The sequence below is a fragment of the Miniopterus natalensis genome, chromosome 12 (genome assembly GCF_054644295.1).
Source record: "Miniopterus natalensis isolate mMinNat1 chromosome 12, mMinNat1.hap1, whole genome shotgun sequence".
Taxonomy (NCBI): Eukaryota; Metazoa; Chordata; class Mammalia; order Chiroptera; family Miniopteridae; genus Miniopterus; species Miniopterus natalensis.
The window spans coordinates 34,430,244-34,454,745 of NC_142092.1; the positions used below are offsets into that span (position 1 = coordinate 34,430,244).

Genomic DNA, 24,502 nt, shown 5'->3' on the forward strand with positions numbered 1-24,502 from the left:
TGACTCCACTGTTCCTTCTGGAACAGCTGGACCCATGCATTTACATACTGTTGTAAGTACAATGCTACTAGCCTGGTTCCTTTCTTTTCTCTTCTGTTTTACATTGATGGCAATACTTTATTTTGTAAAAATAATTTCAAACGGAGAGATTACATTATCTTTGGATTTCATTTTAGGGTGGTATCTGGCCATTACAAAATATTTGTTGAGAACCCTGATTTAGTCCAACCCTGCATTTTCCAGGAGAGGAACATGCTCCAGGTCACACAGCTCACAGCATGGGAGCTCTGCTTCCACTGTTCTTTCTCTTGCACTGGGCTTTGAGAACCTTTCTCTGCATTAATTCATCCATGTTATGATGCAGGGCAGCCAGTAGCAACCGAGCACTTCCTACGTGCCTGTGATGCCCTTCATTGCTTTATGAGGACCATTATATAAACCCTCACGTCAAGCCCATGGCTGATGGAAGTATGACTGGTCCACAGGCCCTCCTCCTGAGCTCTTGAGGCTGGCTGTGTTTCAGAATTCAGAAAATTTGGGATTTTAGAAAGGTAACAGGGTACATATATAATACATTGCTTAATAACCCTTTTAGGGCCTGGGGAAGTGTCCTATCAATGAACACCTAATATTCCTGCAGCAAAATGTGTAAGACTCATGGTAAGCTTGACAAATCCTATCAATGATCTCACGGCAGTTCAGGACAGGTGTATCAGCAAAGCGACTACAAAAACCTCTTTGCTTGTCAGAGCTCTTTAGACTTTGAAACTGTGACTCTGTTTTCTTTGGCCCCTTTGGACAGATTAGGAGACAGAGGTTGAGTGGGTAAGTTGTCCATTGCCCAGGAAGGGGATGTGGGGGAGGGGGAGCTGGATCCTGGCAGACTGATTTCAGAGTCCACCCTCCCGCCCACCACATGGGACTGCCTCTCAGTGAAATCTGAATGGGTAGAAAAACACCACCACAAAGTCTCTAGAATAATGTTTAAAACACACACATACCATTCTAACCTCCACTCCTTTCCCTTCCTTCCCTAGATTTTGCTAAAAGCAGCTAATTAACAGTGGTAGTAGTCCTTTCTGTGCCGCTGGCCAAAAAGGAATGCGTAACTAGTCTCACTCTGAAAGTCTAGTGGCTTCACAGGCCACAGTCCCATCAAGGACCACCACCCTACATCCTGCTGTAAAAGCAGAAGGCAGTGGGGCATCACTTTGGGCATCAGAGGCAGGCAGACAGAGGACTGAATAATATATGCTTAGGAACACGGCCAGCAGACCTGCTGACCTTCATGCATGGATGCACTCAGGGAACAGACAGGCTGCTGGTATTTCTGCAATATCTACCACAGTCACACAGCAGCCCGACGAGGGGCCAGTCTCCCACCAAAGCTCAGTGGCGACACAGCTGGTACCTGGAGGCAGGATTCACATCGCGCTCTCCCAGGTCCTCTGCTTAAAAAGCCAAGAGTAAGATTCCCAGGTCCACGCTTGTCCTAACTCCTGCTTCCATTCTTTCCTTTTACCATCTTTCCTGGCAGGAAGCCCAAGGAAAAGAAAGCCCTCCTTGGGGCTCCAAGACAGATGAAGGGGGCAGAGGGATCCTCATACGTACACGTGTGCATACAGGGAGCCTCAGGCCTGGTGAGCAGCGCTAACCCCACCTTTTCACTGGCATGCAGGACACGTGAGGCTTAAGGTTCTAAATCTGACTCTTTTGGAACTTTCTGAGAACCTCTGAAATTCATTTTCTCCCAGTGTGAAAGTTGGGCCTCAGTTTTAAAGGAATAGCGGGGGGACACCTGGGCTGCTTTCTAGAGAACCAGGCCAGTGAAGGATGGAGCAAAAAGCGTGAGGGGCTCCTCTTCTCCGTCGCTGCAGCCAACAGCTCTGGTTGCCCAGGGAAAAGTTCTGACTCCCAGCTTACTGGAGGAAGGCAATTTACTACAGCTGGATGAGCACTTTCATGGCGTAAAACTGGCCTCTTCTAGGGAGCCAAGGTTACCACAGGTGATTTTCTTTAAGTTGTAAAGGCTTGCTGCTCATATGAGAAACAGAGCTTATTTCACTGTGGCAGGAGAAAGAAAACTCAGCACCGTCAAGGACACCTACATAGCCTGCTCGAGGGCGGGGGGAGGGGGGCGTGGCGGCTCCACAATTTAAACCATCAAGGGCTGTAGCCCGTTCTGGAAAGGAGCTTCCAAGGCCTGCCCAGATTTGGGAGACACTCGGATGCTAATGCAGCTGGAAGCTGGTGGCTTCGCTAGCATTTCCAGTCACAACTGGGGAAGGAGACGGAATGGAACAATGGGCCCCATCTCTGTTGTAAATTAATTTTTTCTGTTTACTTCATCATCTGGAGAGATGAGGGTTAGGAATCAGACTTTTTGACAGGAGGAGCAGCTGGTTTTCATAAGAACTGAAGGTGGGTAGGTGGGTGAGCAGGGATCCTAATGCTCCTGTAGCCCTCAGGGCAGCCTAAACAGCCAGGAACTTTATTTCCACATGCCCTAGTGCCCAGGTGAGACCTGCTCAGCCCTCCAAGGGCCTGACTGAATGCTTCCCTCTCTCCTCTTATTTTAAGCTGACAGTTTGGCCTCCTTGGGTTTCTTCAAGCTGCATCAGCAGGCCATGCCTCAGGGCCTTTGCACTTGCTCTCTCCTCACTCTCACTTTATTCAGCTCTCTGTTCAAATCTCACCTCCTCAGAGAGAATTTAGTTGGTCATTCTACCTGAAATAGCCTCTGGTCCTGTCCCAACCTAGTTTTAATTTTTCTTCATCAAACTTCCCATTACCTGATTGTATATTAAGTGTATTTATCTATTTATCTTCTGTCTCCCTACAACCCTCTTGAGTACCTTGTCTGTTTTGCTCAGCCTTAGATCCCTAGCACAAAAACGGAATATAAGGCTGAGTAACACATAGCAGGTACTCAATATTTGTTTACACATGTCATTCAGGTCCTGAGAAATAGAGAGAGAGAATCCAGCCCCCCAAGGGCAGCTCAGGTCACTGGAGGGAGATGGGGGAAGCCAGCCTTACATCCTCAGACTCAAAGACGTGGCAGATCATCTTGTATTGCCTTTTTCCATCCTGGGACGGGTGCGAGGCTTCCACGTTCTCCTGGGAGTTGGAGCGTGGCATCCGCCTGCGGGCCATCAGCACGACAATGTTCCCGATGTCTGCGATGTAGGAAATAGTCCTCAGGGGGTGGTCCATCATCGTCTCCTGGAGGGTGAAAGGGAGGGGGGAGCAAATTCAGTGCAGCCATCCAATGACCTCTGAGAAAGTCTGCCTCCCCACAACCCAGCCAAGTGTGCTCCACAAGCGTGGTCTCTGGTGCCCACGGCAAAGACCCTGCTAGCAGATTCATGTGCACCCACTCGGGTCTGGAGGCAATTCCCTTGGCTAATAACTCAGGAGGTCTGTGGCAGGTGAAGAGAAATTTCAATAATTTTACAACCAGTAGAATCTCTGGTGGGGAAGGTAAAAAAAAAGAAAAAAATCTGCATGTGATGGTTGCAGTTTGTTTGTGTTTGTGTGTGTATGTGTGCATGTGCGCACTTGTGGGTGATTTTAAACAAAAAATTTTTAAATGCTAATCTGTTCAAGTTAATGAACCTTCTGATAAAACCTTAGGAGAATTATTATCAAACAACATCCACAGTTTATTTTTTCCTTGATCTTTGAGAAAATAGTCCCAATCTCTCTGTACTCCCCACCCCCAAACAGGCATTGCAGACAGAACCTTCTAGCTTGATAGAAGCACTCATCTGGGGACAGCTGCTCTACAGACATGGGTACAGTCTCTGCGTTGCCATGCTGCTAAGCTCCATCCCCGGGAAAGGTGGGAGCCAGCTCATACCTGTGTGTCAGCATTCAATACTTTGATTCTCTGCGTAGAAATGAAGAGATCCACTTCGGTCATTGGCTGAGATTCGCCCTCAGGAGCCTGAGAAGAAATATGCACCAAGGGAAAGCTTAGTACATTCCTCTGACCCAGGTGATGGGAGCAGGATGAGCTCACACACAGAGGAATCGAGACACAGTCACCAGAACAGCAGCGCAGACTCCAGGGTTAGGTTGCCAAAGCTGGAGTTACCACAGGGAGGATGGACACATGGATGAGGGTTAGCATTTGCAGGTTACAAGGAAAAATGCAGAATCCCCTTTGCTTTTTCCGCTCTAGAAGCAATAATACATAGATTTGGCTCTATGAACAAGGATTGCCAAAGGCCCTTTCTACAAGGCTTTCGGAGCCCAACATATTGAAGGAACAAGGGCAATTGATTTGACACTCCAGGACCTTGGCAAATCAGTCTCCCTCTGCTCACATGAAGGGGACAATGTTTATAGCAGGTGAAAAGGAAGTCATCTGAATGCAGTTCTGGTCAGAGGGTCTTCATGTTCATACACCGACACAACAACACGGAAGCAATACCCTGCATCCACCCCATTCAGAAAGAGCCCAATGCTTCAATGTCCCATGGGTAGCTCATAAGCATCTAGAAGCTCCACAATCAAAAAAGCACATCAGTCTGGTTCATTTAAGGCTTAACTCCGCACATGTGTGGTTATTAGCGAGTTTTCTTTTTTGCATCCAGCAATCTGACAAATCCGCAAATCAAACATGGCTATAACTGAACAGACCCAAGTCCCTGCCACATTAACACTCCTGAATGGTGGGAACTTTCGTACTAGTGTAGGATTCATTTAGCATCTCCAATCTGCTCCCTGCCATTCCTCTCACGTGAAATGACTCATGAGCAACAGAAAACAGCCATTTTAGGCAACTGAGTTTCGAGAAACGTTGGCTTATGGGGCGGGTTCAAAAAGAAATCTGAACAAAAACTTGCTGGATGCAGAAAACAAAAACACGAAATAATAAAAAGGGAAAACATAAATAAATGGAAAGAACAGGCATAACACCGAGCTGATGAAGTTGTTTGTACTGCACCTTCTTCCTGCTTTTGGCTAATTTCTGGGCCATCTGCTTAGCATGGAACAAACAGAGACAGGAGAACAGTTAGAAAAGAATTTGCAGAGACTCAAAGTAGAAAAGGGAACTGACAAACTAATACTGATAGTGGTATAAAGCACTGCTGTGGAAGGAGGACTGACAAAAAAAAAAGTCCCACTCTATAGACAATGGATTTCCTAACTCAGAATTTAGTAGATGGCAGGGGCAGTAGGAGGAAGGAAATATATTGTTGTTTCTTATATTTAACTGTAATCAATGTTTTCAAAGAACCAACTTTTGTTTTCTGTTGGTTTTCTTTATTATATGCCAGTATTCCATTTCATCCAATATTTTTATTTTCTTCTACTTTCTCTGAGCTGAATTTAATGACATTTTTCTAGCTTCTTGAGATGAAAACTTAAATGATGGATTTTCAAACTTTTTTCTTTTCTGATATATTTATTTAAAGCTATGAATCTCCCTCCAAGCACTGCTTTGGCTGTATCCCACACATTTTGATTTGCTGCAACTTAATTATCATTTCACTTAAAACATTTTCTAAATTCCACTATGATTCCTCTTTTGAACTTTGGGTTACTTAGAATTGTGTTGCTAATTTTAATATATTTGGAGATTTTTCTAGTTATCTTTTTGTTATTTGTTTGAGAATTAATTCCACTGGGTCAGAGAATATACTCTGATTTCAATCCTTTGAAATTTGTTGAGTCTTAGCTGTATGGCCCAGAACATGACTGACTTTTAGTGAATGTGTCATGTGGACTTCAAAAGACACATTCTGCAGTTGTTGGGGATAGTGTTCTATCAATGTCATTTGGGTCATATATGTTGGCTAAGAGTATTCTTCAAATCTTATATGTACTTGCTGATTTTTTTGTCTGATTATTCTAATATTTATTGAGAGAGGTGTGCTAAGACCTCCAGTTATTACTGTGAATTTGTCCATGTCTACTTCTATCAATCTTTGTTTTATCCACTTTATAGCTATAACATATATACGTATTTAAGATGTTTATGTCTTCCTATTGGATTGATCTTTTATTGTTTTCCCTCTTTAGTAATACTGCTTGCCTTAAATTTGTATAATAATAATATAGCCTACACCTAACTAGAAATGAATGTAATGTTCTCCCCTTTTCTCGTAAGTAAAAGCATAGTTGATAAAAGCAGAGACTCTGGGGTTGAATTGTTTGAAACTAAATCTTGGCTCTGCTACCTAACTAGTTGTGTGACTCAGAGTAAACAGCTTCACATCTTTGTGCCTCAGTTTACTCAAATGAAGATAAAAATAGTATCTATCTTATAAGGCTGTTCTGAGAATAAAATAAAGTATGTAAAGCTCTTAGAACAGTGCCTGCTGCATTATGGGCACTATATTTCTGTTTGCTGTTACATGATTGTAATTTACCTATACCAAGATGAAATTTCTTGGCTTTTAATAAGGCTTACTATACACACAAAGATCTTGTACGAATAATGGTGAGTCCATGGCCAAACCAGAACGCTGTTGTGGTGATGGGGTAGGTAGAAGAAGGTCTGCTCTCTCACATTCCTTGGTACTCACCTGGTAGAAAGCTCTTGCTCTCAGCAGCACAACTTTATTTCATTAATGACTAAGGTGTCTTGTCTGTACTACCTCATTGTGGGAAAACTGGATGATTCAGCCATCCAAGCACGAAATAGCTCACCTCTGCTACACGCAGGAATCTAGGGCAGCTCACTCCTGCACAGCCACCCCACAGCTCTTACTGGTGGTCATGGTGAAGGGCATGCTCTGGACAAGTCCAAAGGCAGCAACTGCAAGTGTCGCCCTAACTGATGCACGTGACAGTGGAAATATTTCTGCATCTGAGGAGTGGCCCTACACCAATGCTACGCCACACCACAGATTCCTTTGTGGAACTGGGGAGTTCAGACCTGCACCAGTTATAAACCGAAGATAAATGACTGCTGTGAGATCCTAATGCTTGTCTGCTTTCTACCACTTCCCCTGAAATAATATATGAAATGACATGGCAGCAATATAAGAATTTCCATTACTTTTGATACCCAAATCTAACAGCTATTGGTCAAAATGCTTCACTCTAGGGAACAGTGACCTGAAAGGGCCCTTTCAAAGGAAGATAAGCCTGCCACCAATGGAATGCCCAGATTCTGGTTTTTGCTAGAACTGGTGATGGGGAAGGGGATCCAAAGGGCAGACTGAGTTTCATGGAAGGCATCCTAAGACAGTGTTTCTGAAGTTAAAAATGTTGTTTGCACGCCGAGAAACAGTATCTTTAAACCACTTATGCTATTCAAGTGCCCTGAAACAAATTAGAATGTAAAATTTAGACACAACATTGGAAATGATGATGGGGCCGGAGCCAGAATGAGAAACGGGAGTAGCAGAGAGAGGTCTGAGAGCGCCAGGAGGCCAGCATGCATCCTCAAGCAAGGAATGACATCCATTTAAACTCTTGTGTTTTGTGGGATTGATTATGGCTTACCACCCAGCAGGCTGTGTGCAAGGGCATAAACTGTGGCACCACCCATCCAATCACTCGATCCACAATGTGTACTGAGTGCTAACTGTTGTTAATCCTTCTAGCTTATTCACACCAGGGATCCTCCCAACTTTTCAAGCTTTTCTTTCCCCTGCTGACAGCATCCTTCTGAGTGTTGCAGGACTATCAATGTAAAAGCTTTCAACAGCCCTGTGAGGTAGGCACGGTATTATCCTCATCTTCCAGAAGAGGAAACTGAGGCACAGAGAAGCTAATCAACTTGCCCAAGGTCACACAGAGATTCAAACCTGAAAGTCTCACTCTACACTCCAAATTGCTAGTTGTGTGATCTGGGCAAGTTTTTCATTTATAAACTCCTCTGTTTTTTGAAAAAATGGGGTTAATAATACCTACCTCACAGGACTCCCTACACCCTCTATTTTGAGGAGCAAATGAGATAATGTATGTAAAGAGCCTGCTACGAGTGTCAATATTGTTTTTATTAGTCATAGACTTCTTCAAGTTAGATGGGAAACCACATAGCTGAAACAAAGCTAGACTGATAGAAATTTTAATTCTACAATTAAATCATAATTTTTGACATTTAAAGAAAATCTTTCTATAAAAGAATAGAAAAATCTGATCTTTGGGGACAGGCTAGTCTTTACAGATATAAGAATAATTGATAATGTATGAAACTTACAAAACAATTCATGGACCAAAAAATGTCAAAACACCCTTTGTGAGCTAATCACATGAGTTTCACAAGTGTAGAAAGAATGAAGACATGTATACCACATTCTGCGTGGACATGAAGCAGTTACTGAGGCTCAGAGGAGTTCAGCAGGTCCCCCCTCTTCCAGTCGAGGAGCAGAGAATGAAGTAGGCACTAGGGTGGCATGAAGCATGGAGATGGAGTGGAGAGAGAGGAAGACAGGCACGCTGGCTGCACTGGCTCCAAGTTTGCTTCCCTAGATAGGGTTCAGGCATGGTTCTCACACTGTGTGTGTGTGTGTGTGTGTGTGTGTGTGTGTGTGTATAGAGTCTCTACCTAGTGCACTTTAAGTACGAACAGCATAAAGAGCAAAGCTCTCTCCAGAAGTTTCTCCCAAAACGTGTTCCAGAGAACCCTAGCAACAAGACTTTAACAGAGGGTCACACAGCAATAATGTATCTCTGTTCAAATAACTATGGGAGCTTCTGGTTAAAATGAGTTAAATCTCCTTGGTACAGGGCTTCTCAGAGTCTTCAATAGGAAAACAGATGTGGCAAATATCCAACAAGACCTACTTTGCAGGGATGCCACAGAGCTCTGACTATTTCTAGAACACTAGAGAGTCTGCCCTTCTCTAAGACAGTGCTTCCCAAATTGTGGGAACATCAGGATCTCCGGGAACACAGATTCCTAGGCCTACCCATACAAGTGTCTGACTGAGAACCTGCATTTGTAACAAGGTCTCAGGTGCTGCTGCTACTGCTGCTCCCGGGATCCCACTTTGAGAACCATATATGTGGGCTTCTTGGCAGGACATGATTTCTTCTCGAAAATAATGAACAACAAAGACAGAAAGGATACATTAGGGAGGATCCAAAGATGATAAAACAAAGTTTTTAAAAATGGCAAGTGTCTTCTAATTCTGCTATTGCATTCAGATGCACCTTATTTCTTTTATTTTGGTGGATGGAAAAGCCTTTTAGTTTCAGATTCCTCAGCCTGCCTTGCATTGTTGTTACTTTGAAATTCTTTACTCTCTCGTTAAGTGGCACGTGTCTCAAGGTCAATGACTGGGTCTTGGTTAACTGTTATCTCCTACGATGTTTATCACAGGGATATGCATAGGAACAGTTTGCTTTTTGAGCCAAATTCCGTTGCTCTCTTTTCACGTTAAGTAGAAAATACCTGGCTAAACCACAACTCCAAATTCTCTCCCCGGTTGGCAGATACATCTGTAAATTCTTTGTTAAATTAAGAAAATTGTAATTCTCATGACTCCAGGTGTAAGTCCAATATCAATACTCAATTCTGGTATACAGTTGATGCTGTCTGAGCGACAGGCACCACGGTGGATGGACAGAAATTAAAGACAGTTCCAAAACGGCAACCCAAGCTCCAGGTCTAGTGTTTTCTCAGAGACAAAGCTCCACAAACGCCAGGGCTGGACTCATGGTGAGGTGGGTCTCGCAGCACCCACTGGTCACACAGACAACATGGGCAGAGGAGAGAGGGGGCGAAACAGGATCCCTGCAGGGAGTAAGGGAGGGAGAAGGAATTGGAAACAGGACAAGACCCCTCTGCCTCTGTTTAGATGAGAGCACCAAGGCCCAAATCACTCAACAGTTTGTGCTGAGGATATTGCTAAATAGATTTCCAAAGAAATCCACACCGCTTTCCTTTCGTCATTCCTTCCTGGACGGACACTATACAATCTGCAGCCTTGTTCTGCTCTATATTTCTCCAGAGGTGGCCTAGCAAAACTCATCCCCAAAGGCCAGCCTCTCTAGAAAGCATGGCACCACCTCCCTGACAGAAAGGAGTCTCCTGGGCACGGATGGGCGCCACGGTGCACGCTCCCCTGGAGACCGTCCCGACTGGTCTGGAGAAATGTTCTCGGGCACCCTGGTTCCCTCTGCAGGCGGTAAAGTCTCTACACACTCCCCAAACAGTAACTTTCCAGGGGGTGCAGAAATAAACCATGGGTCTCAACGCAACATCTCCACTTACAATTTGAGAAAGTGTCAGGCTTGGTGCAAAGGAAAGCAATCTGACAGGCATTTAAATGGATGCAGAAGGAACACAAGGCAGAAAGTATAAATGACAGGCAACACTGCCTTCAAATGCAGAGAAGCACATTGTGAAATGACACCTGTACATGAAATGTAGCCATTTAATCTCACCACTTGGTAACTCTCACACTAGAGTAACTTGCTGTAGAAATAAATATATGTTTTCCAGGTGCCTAAGTTATTCTAGACAGATCTAAAATGGACTTATAATCAGACAGCCTCTATCCTGCTCTTTCTGATGGACAAGGCCACCAAATTTTTTGTTAAGTGAACAGAGGAACTTGAAATGAAGTGCAATAGAATGAAGTGTGCCTGAGGTTCACAGTACACTCGGAAGCTGGGTGGGATCTGGTACAGGATTCTGTAGTCTACCCTGGGCATTGCTTTATGTCCAGGTGAGGTACCTGTGCCTGCTCTCCCCTCCAGGTCATCGAGTACTACTCACATGTCACAGTGGAAAGAGAAACTCTATCTGAAGGAGTCAAAGACTATCAATTTAGGAGGCCAATACAAGGTCCCCAGAATGAAACCTGAACCTTCATATATTTTAAACCTTGATGGACAGAACCTAGGAAAATGCTAATCTCAAAGCAACACACAGCTTTCACTACTTTTTTGGGGATGGACTATTGCTTTGTTCTGGAAGATTCACCTGGACGGGCCCTGGGAGTGTCCCTGGCAGGGAGCGCTGGGGGAGGACACGCTGGCATTTTGGAGGAGATGAACCTCTGTGATGGGACCCCACCCTGGACACTACAGGGTATCAGGCATCCCTGCCTCTGACCCACTAAAGCCTGTAGAAATGCCCCCAACACAGTGGCAAAAGCCCCTGTTGGAGGTGGTCCCTGTCTGAGAACCACTGAGTGAGGGGTGCCAGGTCTCTGCACTCCCACCGACCTGTTAGTGGAAAGCTAACAGCTCTCTTAACCTGGGGAACTAAGGGCTGTGCTGAGAGTTCAGCTCAGCCGCTCGTGGTACTGCTGCTTCAGCATCCATTTCCTTTAGCCAAGCAGCTTGCAGTGCCCTTAAGTGGACACTAGTTCCCTCATGCAGGCACAACAGCCCAGAGAGTCACAAGCAAATGTAAGCTCCCAATATGATTCCCCAACAGCCCTGGTGATCAACAGTCTCCCCATCTCCAGGGCCTTCCCCTTTGGTCCCCCTTAGATAAGACCAACCTCACCTTAGCTCAGGAACCCCAAAGCACTTCACCAATGCATCCTAATAAAGACATGTGCCTAGGTCCTTCCTCCCCCCCCCTCTGCCTCCCCATCCTGCCTGCACCAGGTGGCCCCTCCAGGACTTTCTTCAGGACCTGTGAGCAATAACGTCTATTTTGATTTCTTGTGGTTCTTGCTCACCATCTGGCATCCCTGGACTCTACTCAACAAATGTTAACTTAACAAAATCATAACACACTGTGCTTGTTGACTGTGGGACCCAAAGAGTCAGAACTGTTTTTAAAGTTCACTGCTCTGGGTGAAATAAGACAGAACGGTGCCTGAGAAGCAGCTTGTTCTCTGAGAGCTCTGTGTGTTCTTGCTTTGAAGGTCGTGCCTGGGAGATCCTAGATTAAGAACAGTGGGAAGACCTGGGGCAGTATTAATGTCACCTCTTTATGATAAGGAACCCAATGTTCTACCGATAGAATTACTGAGTCTGAAAGACCAAGAAGGTTTGAAGGTCAGGCTGGTATGTTTTCATGAAGCTTTCCTGCTGGGAACCATGGGGTGAGATGCATCTCTGCAGGTAGGGGGTGGGACTTCCTTTGAATGAAGTGGACCTTCCCACTGTCAATCATCCTGGGAGAGGCTAATTGTAGAAGACCTAAGGACCACAGAAGTGGGCCTGGTGGCCGCAGGGTCTCTAAGGCACAGACAAGGTTTGGGCTGCCTGGATGAAGTGGTGACGTGGGTCCCTGACACATAGGTGAAACTGGCAGGCCTCCGTCAGTAATCTTGACATTGGACTACCCCCTTGTCCCAATTGTAAATTACTCTCTAGTTTATACATTCCAATTCCCCAAACTTAGGTAGTATTATCAAAAGTTGCAGCATGAGTTTACTCTACTATGACAGATAGTTAAGGGCAGGGCCAGGTACACCCTGCACATCACTGGCTCAATTCATTTCTCATCTGCGCTGCTGAGTTTGAGGGTCAGGCTCTCACTTTATAAACAACCATTTCCCTCCCTCCTGAGGCCTCGCACAGCCTTGAACACATGAATGCTCAAGAAAGACTCTTTCCTTAATTGAGACATTAAGGCCCCTCAGTGACTGCCTTCTACCTGTGCTCCTTCTCATTCCATGTTGCCACACAAACACCAGGACGAAACTTGTGAGTGTGTGAGTGAGAAGATATAAAAAGGTGAATGGTTTCTTAAGGAGGGAATTGATTTTGACCAGTTGAAACTAGATAAAACCAATTCTGGAGAGTCCTAGCCTATTCCAACTTGCTGGAAATACCTCGCTCTGGGTTTCAACAGATGCTCCCCCTGTGGCTCCAGTGTGGCTGCCCAGTGGTTCTGGGTGCTGGTGGCACTTAAGGACACTTGAGTGACATGATGACACTTTAAGTGTCTCTGTAGTCCTGGGGTTTGTCCATGGTTCTCGATGGTACTGGCTTCTTGGTGGAGATTCTAGAGCTCTGCATTTCCATGGGATCACACCACTTCTAGTTGTGAATGATTTGAACTAGATGAAGTGGTTCTTCTGGAATCAAACAGGCTCATTCCCTTTACATCTTGGTGGAGAAAATTCAAACAGGTGATGGCTGACTTAAACTAGTTTAAACCGGGTTAGCCTTGCTCGGATGGGTTCAGAGTAGCCAGGCTAGATCTCATCAAATGGTTCGTTTCCCTTGAAGCAAACCCATTCAGTTTAGCTTGAGCAGGGTCAGCCTGTTTGAAAGCAACAGACCTGGCTCGAACCACATTGTCAGTGGAAACACAGTGAGGTACCTCTCACATTAGAGACAATACTCAAGAAGACATCCTTCCTCATTGAATTGCCTTTTCAAAGTTCAGGATCCTATGTATTTTTTCTCAAGCTATTTTTTTCCCTCTGGCCATTAAGAATCATCAAAATATCCAGTGTTTACACATAAGGACTCCAGCAGACTTTGGAAATCAATTTTTCTGTTTAGAGCTTTCAGGGGGAACCTGTATAAGCACTGCCTGCAACGTCACCCCCAATCCACTCTACCCTTGGGACTAGACAGTGAGGTGTGTGCTGACCACTGTGGATGGCTCAGGTACCCGCCTCTGCTCCCGCACCCCCACAGAGCACGCGGTCCCCCTCACCTTGATCCTGCTCACTGCTTCCTGGGCCTGCATCATGCGCACGTTTTTGGAGGGAGTTTTGTCGGAGAGGAGCTGGGTGGAGCCAAGATAATTGGCAGCAAAAATGATTCCATCGATTAAGTCTTCGGGGTCACAAGGTCCGGGAACTGTAACACAGAGCCACTGAGGTGAGTGAAGCCACCCTGGGGTGGGCCTGCCCAATCCCCAGCGCACCACCCCTCCCCCATGCTCGCCTCTGGCACAGGGCCGTTCCCGAGACCCCCTAGCAGGTTCGTCAGTCTGCTAGTCTAAGGTATCTGTGTCCGCCCTCACTCACCCCTCATCTTCAAATAGTAGGAACAACTTTTTCTTAGAGTAGCTTACTTCACCCAGGCCACTTACTGTGAGAAATGATGTGAATATTTATGTAAATACAGGACATAAAATATTTTGATGAAGGATATTTTTCTCCTGTTACACTGTGAGCTCTATGTCACAGTCAGCTTTGGCTCTCTTGTGTCTAGTCAGCATCTGTCACCCAGTGGGTATCAAATAGATGCTTTCCTGCCTGGCCAGACATGGCTCAGCAGTGGAGCATTGAACTAGGATCCAGGCTATCGGGGTTTGATTCCTGGTCAGGGCACATGCCCGGGCTGCGGGCTCGATCCCCAGTCAGGGGCGTGCAGGAGGCGGCCGATCAATGAGTCTCTCATCATTAATGTTTCTCTCCCTCTCCCTCTCCCTTCCTCTCTCTGAAATCAATGAAGATATATTAAAAAAAAAGATGCTTGCCTGACAAATGGTTAGGTAAGCAGTTCAATGCCTTGCTACCCATCCATATCTCCCCCTCTCCATTTTATCCATAGTAGGGGAAGTTTTATAAATTAAAAAAAGAAAAAAAGAGATATTTGTTACAGAATGTCTGGTTCCCTAATAGCCTCTGACCCCAATTCTGGGAGACAGCTAACATTACCCCAAAGCTGTGGTCTCATGCTGCCGACCTTGCTGACCTACAGACCATAAGTTCCCAGCCTGAACTGCATACAGATCAAGTCCAAGAAAAATGGGAATTTCTGTTTCACTGATCAACCTTGAGAATCAAACCTTAGTTCTGAATATTTAAATGGAGGTATCTGACTCTAACCATGATCACCTGTAAATGCTACTTGAAATTAAAACATGTCTGGGACTAATATATAACTAACTTTATAAAAGATGCACTAAGAAAGGCATTCTAATTCTGTAGTGAAAACATGTATTATCTTTGGCTTGGAGGCTGTATTTGGGGAGACTAAAATATACATTTTAACCCACAGATGTGGGACAAATTCTGGTTATTTACAATATGCAGTTTAGTCGTATAGCAGGGGAGCAGGAGTCTAACTAAAATAACATATGGACAAGTTTGGACCCACACTATGCTTTGTAAAATGTAGAAGATGATCAGTCTTCTGTTACAAATTCCTACAATGGATGAACAGTGTTACTTAAACAGTCACTTTTGCCAACCAGGTATTAAGAAAAAAGATCTCATCTGGGATAGTAACTTAAAAAAAATGTTCCATTTATTTGTGAAAATAATAAATGCCAAAGAAAAGTAAAAATTAATCCCCTCTTTGCAGGACTCCCAATATCATATCGTTACATCTCTGACTTAGCTCTACTCACTGAAAAGGATCCCTCTTGAGCCTTAGTCAGTGTGGATACGTAGATATGTTTAAGAGCAATCCAAGTAATATTTAAGTGGCTGTGCAAATGTCAAGCAGCTGAGATACAGAAATATTGTATCTAAACAAATTATACATTTGAGATACAATCTCATGCCCTTTACCCTCCAGGGAAATGATTATAATCAAATGTCACTGTCACTGTATCATACCCAGAAAAAACGCACCTCACTTCAAAGTTCATTTCAGGATTACTGTGTTATTAAAAAGTTTCAAAAAATGAAAACTACAATATTCCTAAATCAAAGAATCACAGGGTTCACTTGGGCCTTTTGGAAAACCTGTTTTTCTTTTCAGTGATGCCTCTGGGTTGCTACATGTGCTACACATACACCTTCACCTGCAAGTAAGTGCCAAGCCTGAGGACCGGCTCTGAGGAGGTGTGCAGTTTCCAGACTGCCAGTAACTCATGGAATTTTGGAGCTTCACAAACAATGGTGCAAATAATTTACAGGTTACTCAAGAATGAAGCCCGAGTAACTGAACCTAACCTAGGAGCATGTGCTGAGCTGCATACCCGAAGGTCCAAAGAGGTTTCATTCCCACGCAGAACATATCAATTGTTTCCTCACAGGCCCCCAAACCAGACATGACCTCAAAGCGATGCCTGGGCATTCCTGGCCCCAGAAAATGGGCGCTCCCTTTGCATGGCCCTACCTCAACCCGGGGTGCCCAGGTTGGGCAGAGTTTTGGCCCTTTAGGACTCTTAAATAGTATCCTTGTGCAGTGAATGACTTGCACATCCATGCATGGCAGCACTGTAGAGAACACAGGGAGAACTGTGCAGTCTGCCTGCCGGCTCGCAGCCCAGCCCTGCTATTTGCTAACAGCGTGATCTTGGGAAGTTGCTCACCCCTGCGATGCCTCAGTCCTCTCATACATAACATGGGGATAATGACAAAACCCACTTCACGAGATCAACGTGAGGGTTCAATTAATTATTACATGGAAAGTGCTTAGAACAGTACCTGGCAAAATGTAAGAGCTTAAGAAATGTTTCTATTACTAGCTCATCCAAGCAAGAGATGGGAATTATTGGGAAGGTCTTTTTTTAAAGTGAAGAACACCAACATTTCTCCCCTTAGTTAAAGCTTATTGCCACTTAAATAGCCCTTGATGGATGCATGAGGTGTACTGGAGTAGAGGTGGGAAGACCTGGGTTTCACATCCAATATGATCATATTACTAAGTTAGGCAATGCCCCCCACCCCAGGCTCAGGTTCTCATGGACAGAAGCAGCAAAGGCAAGGAGGAAGATCTCGGAGAGGCTCACAGCTACTGTTCTTTTAACTAAAATTCTAAGGCTGTTAAGACTATGGATTAACTGGCTCTATGGCCTTTCTACTCCACTATGGTCTTCCAACCCAGGGCTTCCCGTAACCCACATGCTAAAAGATTCATGAATGACTCAGTGCTCAATATTTCCTTTTCGGCTCTTACCTTCAACATAGGTTGGGAATGAAGCCAAGCTTTTTCTTGACTGTAATTAAGACAGAGAGGTTTCAAAAAGGGCAACACATGATGAAAAATTCATTAACACATCCATCCATGCAGCATAAAAACAAATATATCACCAGTGGTGGATATTAACCAGTTGTCAACCAGTTTTGGTTACAGAAAGTAAAATGTAAATAACATGCATTTCTTGTTAAAGGTTACCCAAAGCCCAGAACCATCCATTCATATTTTAGATAATCTGAAAATCCTACATTCCACAATCAGAGATATGTCTGTCAGCTTGAAAAATATCCCATAAGCCAAAATTCATAATCCGCAAGAGCAATAAAAAGGGCTCAATTTGTATTCTTGAAAATCTGGGTTTCTAAGTAAAAACTGCTGATTAATGAAAACACCAACAAAATGTTGAAATACGTTGAAATTAAGAATTCCTTTGGAGAATTTTATTTCACATTAGGTCTTTGCTGCAGTGACTTCTCACTGTGCTAAAACCGTTTGCTAGTTTCTAATCTCTTCCCTTCATCTCTTACTTATTTGTAGTTTAAGAATTTCACTATATATGTAATTATCATATGTTTCCTTAAAATAAGAACACAAAAATACAGGAGTAAGTTAAAAATCCTGGAATTCTGTATATTAAGTAACAACTTGGAGCAAAGGTCAGTCTTTCAACAGCACCATTAGAAGGGGCTGTGATCAACCAGAAATCTTCTGGAACCTGACTGGACAGCAGTTTAAATGCTGGCTCTCAAAGGAGCAATACTTACCATTTGGTTCCTTTCTCATGTGAACATCCTAGAGGTAACTCTGAATGCCACAGGAGTAGGAAATTCATTCCTGCTTCAACCAGTAATGGAATCTGTAGCTGGGGCTGGGTGATGTGAGCATTGCAGGAGAGTGGAGAGCTAATGTCAAAGACAAGAGTCCCTAAAATGGGCAAAAAGTAGGGTTTGCACGGCTAAGGGTCATCCTCAGAAAGCTTAAAGATTTTCATTGCTAAGAATCTACCAGGTGTTAGGTGATCATTTAAATAAGTACTTTTCAGAAAAAGGGTATTTAGTAGAGTGTCACTGCTCAATAGGTTGATTTGAATGGAGGATATACTCTGGGGTACCTGGTGGGCTAGACAGGTGAAGGGCCCTCCATGAGGGCTAGGATGTCATGGGAAACATTCCATATCATAGTACTTTACATAGTGCTCATCATTTGGAAGATGGGAATGGCAGAGGAATGACTAATTAGTTCACTTGCACAAAATTCTAAAAAGTAGTAGCGTTAATTGTTATGTGGAAAATTGGAGGCAACTGGAGACAGTTAATTTTAGGAATCTCACTCAATTCAGGACAATGACAAAAATTCAACATTAATCTTGCAATACACTGAGCAGGGCAACCTGTCAGTAAACCTGCTGTAGATGTCCTCACTGGGATGAAATGCTTCCTCTCACCAAAGAGGGTGGGTTTCTGGTTTCAGAAAGGATCACCTTTAAAGAAACTAAAGACACAAGTCCACCCAGAATACAAGGTTATTGGCTGCTAATGCATTTATGAAAAAATGAGAGCCGAGCTATGGGGAAAGGAGGAAAGAGAAATCCATTTCAATAGTGCTTTACATTAATTTTAGTTTCTATTTATCCAAGTGAGACGACAGGCCCAGGTGAGTGCCCAGAGTCAAGTCTGTCTAATTCTGGTTGGTTTAAAGAAAAATAATCCTTAACTTCAGGGCATGCAAATGGAAGCTAACTTCTTCATAAGGGCCAAAGATTTCCAAATTATTATTCCCTAACCATCTCCCTGTCCTTGTCCTTGGCTGCTAAGGGTTTACTTTCTTTAATCAAAATGGTTGAGCCTCCAGGAAGCGCCAAGAAGCCAATTCAGATTTTCCTGGGTATTTTTCTGAATGCTAATCTCAAGGGCAGTGTCCAGATTTTAGTAGAAACTACAGAAGAATTACTTCAGTCTAAAGCTCTAAAAACTGCTGTTTCATTTAGCACTACCATGGAGGGCATCTGGTACATTTGTTTATTCTCTATTCATGAGCTCATAGCCGGCTTTCTTTAGTCTCTGGGGTAGTAAATTTTTTTAAAAGAATTTTGTGAAATGAAAGAATCTCTAATTATTGCACACAAAGAGGATTTTCATCATTATTCCTAAGGACATGTAGAACCACGTGCCAAGTCCTGTAGGAACTGAGAAACTAACAAATTTGCCTTGCTTATTACATCTGATGAATCATCAAACGGTGAGTATTCAGATGTCTGATTAGCCCTTTATTTTCTCACATGTGGGCAGAGATGAACATTTGTTAATCCTTAACATTCAAGAATTAATAAAACCACATTCAAGAAGATAAAGGCCAAACTACTGGAGATTTTCCAGGAGGCCACACTAGCCATGGGCAAAGCCTAAAGGCCTGAAAACAGGAATGATGACATACAAGATACCTTGTCCACTCGGTATGTGACCTGCAAGCACTTTTCACCCAAGGATAGCAGATCCTGGTGTTAGGAGCCTGGGCCCACAGGTACTCTGGGTTCAAGCCCTGGTCCCACCAGCTGTGAGCCCTGGGACCTCAGATAAGTTATTCAACCTCTCAGCTTCCTCAGCTAACACAGAAGGACATTAATTCCTACCTTTCGGAATTATTTTAAGGATTAGCTGAGATACTATCTGTGATTTGCTTGGCTTGGCGCCTGAACACTGTAAATGCTCAAGAAATGGTAACTCTCATTACTGTTATTACCATCATTGTGGCTGTCACTCTTTTCTTCTTGCCATTTGTTCTCACCTCTCCATGTGTTATGAATAAAATATAAGGTAAAACTGTAGGATGTAGGAGCAGCAGAAACTGTGACCCCAGTAGTCCTGTTCCTTTAGTCCTCAGGCCTATGGTCTGAGGATCAGACCAGAAGACAGAGTATTTCAAATCTAAATTCTGATGTGGTTGTTTCAGAGAAGGTCTCCTTATGTTTGTTTGGTTTAATATGAACAGATTAATAAAAATATATACTTCTCCCCTGCATGAATATTTAATGGCAAGTATATATGTATTTGATGATATTTTAAAGGTAAATTTCACCGAAGGCTCCCTTTGGAAGTGATCTGCCACTCAGGTTAAAATGCAAATTGCTTTCTTCCATTGCTATTTAATAAAATCATTAGCAAGAGAAAGGAAAATGAGACAATCATTCATTATGTGGTGTAACCTCCCTAACGCATATCCTGAGGGTTGATGAGGCAGCCTCTATATTTAGAGCAAGCTGAGCCCACACACAGACTGTGACGCAGGCCAATATTTACCTGATGCTGGCTTCTAAAGAGGTGTGGGTGGCAGTTAGCTGGGTGTCAAAAGATGACGGTGCTGGAGAAGACAGTGGTGCCCCTCAGGGGAAAACACCTACCCTTTTCAGCCCTAGAAACCTTAGTATGGGCAAGCAGCATCTTCTTGCTTCCGTTTTCCCTGCTGTGAGCTCCGTCTGGCCTCCCTAAGTAGGGCAACAATGTGATTTGCTGTCCAAAGGGATACTACAGGACCTCACTGTCCAGGAGCCCCTCACTGCACGTGGCTATTTTAGTTAATTGAAATTGAATAAAATGAAAAATTCAGGTCCTCAGTCCCACTAGCCACATGTCGAGGGCTTGCTAGTCGCACATGGCTGGTGACCACAAAGGACAGGGCAGACGAGCATTTCCAGGGTTGCCGTCGGTTCTCTGAACAGCACTGCTTTAAAGAGTCAGACAGGTGCCTGCCAGGTGTGCTGCTGGACAGCAGTGTGAGCTGGAACCACTGCAGCTAAACCAGGACCAGTGGTCACCCTGTCGTCATGAAAGATGTTTCACTTGGGCCAGAAACAAGTGGATATTTTAAAAAATCAACCCATTTCCCGAACCACATAGCAACTGTAAGTCCATAGTACCCGAGGCTGGGGCACCACGAGGAACGATAGTGCTACAGAGACTTTTTGATGTCCAATGGCCAGTACTGTCCAAGGGAACCTTCTGTATTGGCGGAGATGTTCTGCAATCTCCCCTGTCACATGTGGCTACTGAGCATTTGCAGTGTGACTGGGGTGTCTGAAGGAATGAGTTTCTCATTTCATTCATCAATTAAAATAGACATCTGTGGCCAGTGGCTACCAAATTGGATGTCACAGCTTTAATCGCCAAATTCCACACTGGAGAGGAGAAAACAAAATCCTCCCCTTCCCTGGGTACTTCAGGGCAGAAGTTCTGTGGGAGGCTGGACAAGGCATAGGCCAGAATCAGAATGCAAGAAACTGGGCTGATGGCTTTTGAAACGAAAGGCACCCTACCTCTTTGTTGGTGGAGGCTTCCGCGGGGTCACTGGGATGAAGGGGTGTACTTGAAGACTCTGCGCCCAGGGGCGAGGAGCTGCCTGGAGAGGGAGACTGGAACAAGCAAGGGAACAACACAGTGAGAACGGAGTGGGGAGGGAGGGAGCACTGGCCTGTGGGGAGGGATGGAGGAGACAGGAGAAAGATGCGTACCACCGCCCAAACATCCTGGCAGGGAGAAAACTTCTCTGCGAAAATCTCGCCAAATGCATATAAAAGACCTGGGCTTGTCAAACTTTCTTTTAAATTCCTGCCATGTTTTCAAAGGGGCCCTTAAAGCTCAGCTCTCCCACCCCCTTCAGGCCAAGTGTTAAATAAGCAAAAGTTGAACGTCAAACTTAAAGCTCTAGATAAAAAAGCTAATGGTGATACAAAAATGTTTGTGCTTTAAAATTTTTTTTTTAATTAAAGAATACAGAGACTTTGGATACCAGATGTCGTATAAGATCACCTGCCCAAGGAGATCTGAGTGAAAAAGGAAAAATTACAGTATGTATTTTGAAAGGGGCAGCTGGGATTGATTCTGATGATAGAAACTGCACCACCTGTATTTTTCTAGTCAGTTTAGATTTCAATTTTTTTTTTCTGATTTAAACCACAGGCCATTGAAGATTCTGAGAAATTTCAGCATCCAAACAACATTACCTTGGCTGCTCTTAGAGAAGTTCACAAATTATGTTGAATGACATACTTAAAGAAAATCCACTTCTGGGTATTTATCCAAAGGAAAAAAAACAACATGAATTCAAAAAGATATCTGCACCCCCATGTTCACTGCAGCATTGTTTACAATAGCCAAGATATAGAAGCAACCTAAACACGACCATTAAGAGATGAATGGATCAAGATGTGATACACACACATACACATACACACACATAAATACAATGAAATAATACCCAGCCTAAAAAAGAATGAAATATTGCCATTTGTGACAAAATGAATGGGCCAAAAAGGTATTATGCTAAGTGAAATAAGTCAGACAGAGACAGACAAAAACTATATGATTTCACTTATATATAGAATCTAAAAGCCAAAACAAATGAACCACCAAAATGAAACAGAAACAAACTCATAGATATAGAGAACAAACTGATGATAAGTCACTGGGATGTAACGTACAGCACAGGGAATGTAGTGAGTAATATTGTAATAACTATGTATGGTGACAGGGTGATCACTTCTTAAGGTATATAAATGTTGAATCACTACCTTATACACCTGAAAATAAGATAATATTCTATGTCAACAATGATTTAAAAAATTTTTAAATCTTTAAAGAATAAAATAAGGCTTAGAAAATTAGGACTGGGGAGTCTGCGCCCCCAGGTGTGTGACTGACTCAGCTGATGGGCTTGGGCTCCTTGCACAGGCAGACTCTCCAGGAAGCACGAGGTTCCAGCCGGTGTCTGACACACAGCACGTGCTCCATACACACCTGCTGAATAAATGACCAAAGCGAGCAAGCACAGGGATGGGACTAACCCAGACTCTGAAGACCCTCCCCAGACGACACCCGAACATTTCTGTATACTCCTGAAATCTTGGGAGATAAAGGGAATCTTACGGTGAGCCACAAGATGCTTAAAAATTCTGTAGTGATGGTCCCCTGAGAGTAAGAATGACTGCTTCACAGTTTGTTGGTGATGTTTGATAGAGGACATAAAACCGAACCCACACAAAGACCTATCCTCTGAGGAACTGCAGGGATGTGAACAAGGGGAGGTAAGTCCTGGGAGAAGGAAGCAATGGTGGTTTGAGTCTCATCCGACCTCATAGGACCGGCCTCCTTGGGGAAGCCAAGGCATCAGTGAAACACCTCTGTGTGAAGCGGAGGCTGCTCCTCAGAGTAGTGGCACTGAGGGGGAGGGGGCATGTTAAAATGCAAGGGGACCTCAGTGAGCCGTACATGAAACACTAAAGAAGACTAGATCTTTCCCAAAAGTCTGAATTACGAAAAATACAGAGGCAACAAATGGGCTGAAAGATGCAGAATAACGCACAACTCTTCACCGTGAGGCGCTGTACGGTCCCAGCCTAATGCTGAGGCCTGGGTGCACTTCCCATGCTCCCGGTTCTGGGCAGGGAGGTGAAGGCCACTGAGTCTCCAAGACAGTCACAGGCAGAAAGCAGCTGCTCCGCAGTAAAGCCACGAAGCCCAGCACCGGGTAACTGCAGATGGAAAGCATCCCAGGCCCTACCGGCAATGGACGCAAGAAAAGAGCTTTGCATGCCTCTAAAAGGAAACAGGAGTTTTCCTTTGGCACCCAACAGAGCTGGTGGGTACTTGCTGAGTTAGCTCTATGTTTAGCCTACTCAAAATTAATATAGTAGAGTTTTCATGAAAATTTAATGCCTTTAAAATTTCCCAATTTTTCAAAGTTGAAGGACTTCCTTAGGTATTTATGTTTCTCTCTTTTCCCCCCAAGCACTTTTCTCTGTCACAAAGATTTTAAGGGTCTAGTCCCTGGGAAAGCTAGTGCAGCTGGTTTTCCTTTAATTACTTGGTTTGAAAGGCAGTGAGACACCTTCATTAAAATCACAGCAACTCTTCCAAGGAGTCCCACAGTTCCTATTTAACTATTTTCTGTTGCAAATCTTCTAAAAGTGGACTTTGCAGTGTCGCGGGCACCAGATCATCTCAGAAGGATTTGAGGAGACAGGTTATCCAAACAGTACGCTGGGGTGTGGAAGAGGCAGGTCAGACCCCATAGTAAGGCTAGGTGACCAGTGCTGGGTGCCCATCACAGAACACTATAAAAGCACAAAAGCAGCTGTGGTGGGCACTGCCCTCACTGAGGTTCTCACAGGACCCACACCAACCTTTATCGGGCCCACTTCCCCTCAGACACTCAATGCTTCAGCCTTCTGCACACAAATGCACTCATTCATGTCTCCTTCCATTTACATGTGCAAGTGATGATCTCCACCCAGAGAGTTCTCCATCATTCTCTCCTACATTCCATGTGCAACCTGAAAGCACTCATCCTGCAGAACCGTTCTCACTATTCCTGGTAAGTTCTCTCCTGGTGGCACGTGCCAGGTTTTGCAAGGATCTGTTTCTGTGTATGCTCGCCCTTCCCCAAGAGCTCTTTGACTGGAATCTTGGCTTGTTCATCTTTGTAATCCAAGTGCCTAACCTTGGGTCTCATTAAACAGCAGGCACTCAGTAAACATTCACTGAATAAATGACTTCAATGTAGTTGGCAGCTTCGCCATGTTTTCCAAGTTGCACAGAAAGCAGGTCAGCCACTACCCTTTCCTTATTTTCAGTGGTCAACGGTAAGCCCTTTTCTGGTATAGCGCCAGTACACCATTATGTGTAGAATGTTAAATCTGCATTTTGAATTACAGAAATGGTCTTTGCCTGTGAAGATCCTGACCTTAGCACCAGCAAAGCTCTTCTGAAGCAGAAAGCAGTGCCCAAACCGGAAAGGA

General features: G+C 44.1%; 1 protein-coding gene across 1 annotated transcript in view; it reads right to left on the reverse strand.

The window, feature by feature from the left end:
- The window catches only part of APBA1 (amyloid beta precursor protein binding family A member 1), a 59,598-nt gene that overhangs the window by 11,917 nt on the left and 23,179 nt on the right, over positions 1–24,502 (reverse strand). The window contains exons 2-7 of the mRNA XM_087823169.1: positions 21,023–21,118; positions 16,693–16,732; positions 13,547–13,692; positions 4,955–4,987; positions 3,863–3,949; positions 3,040–3,225 (exon numbers count right to left, since the gene is read on the reverse strand). Coding sequence (XP_087679295.1) covers positions 3,040–3,225; positions 3,863–3,949; positions 4,955–4,987; positions 13,547–13,692; positions 16,693–16,732; positions 21,023–21,118 — 588 coding nt within the window. The remainder of the gene's footprint in view (positions 1–3,039; positions 3,226–3,862; positions 3,950–4,954; positions 4,988–13,546; positions 13,693–16,692; positions 16,733–21,022; positions 21,119–24,502) is intronic.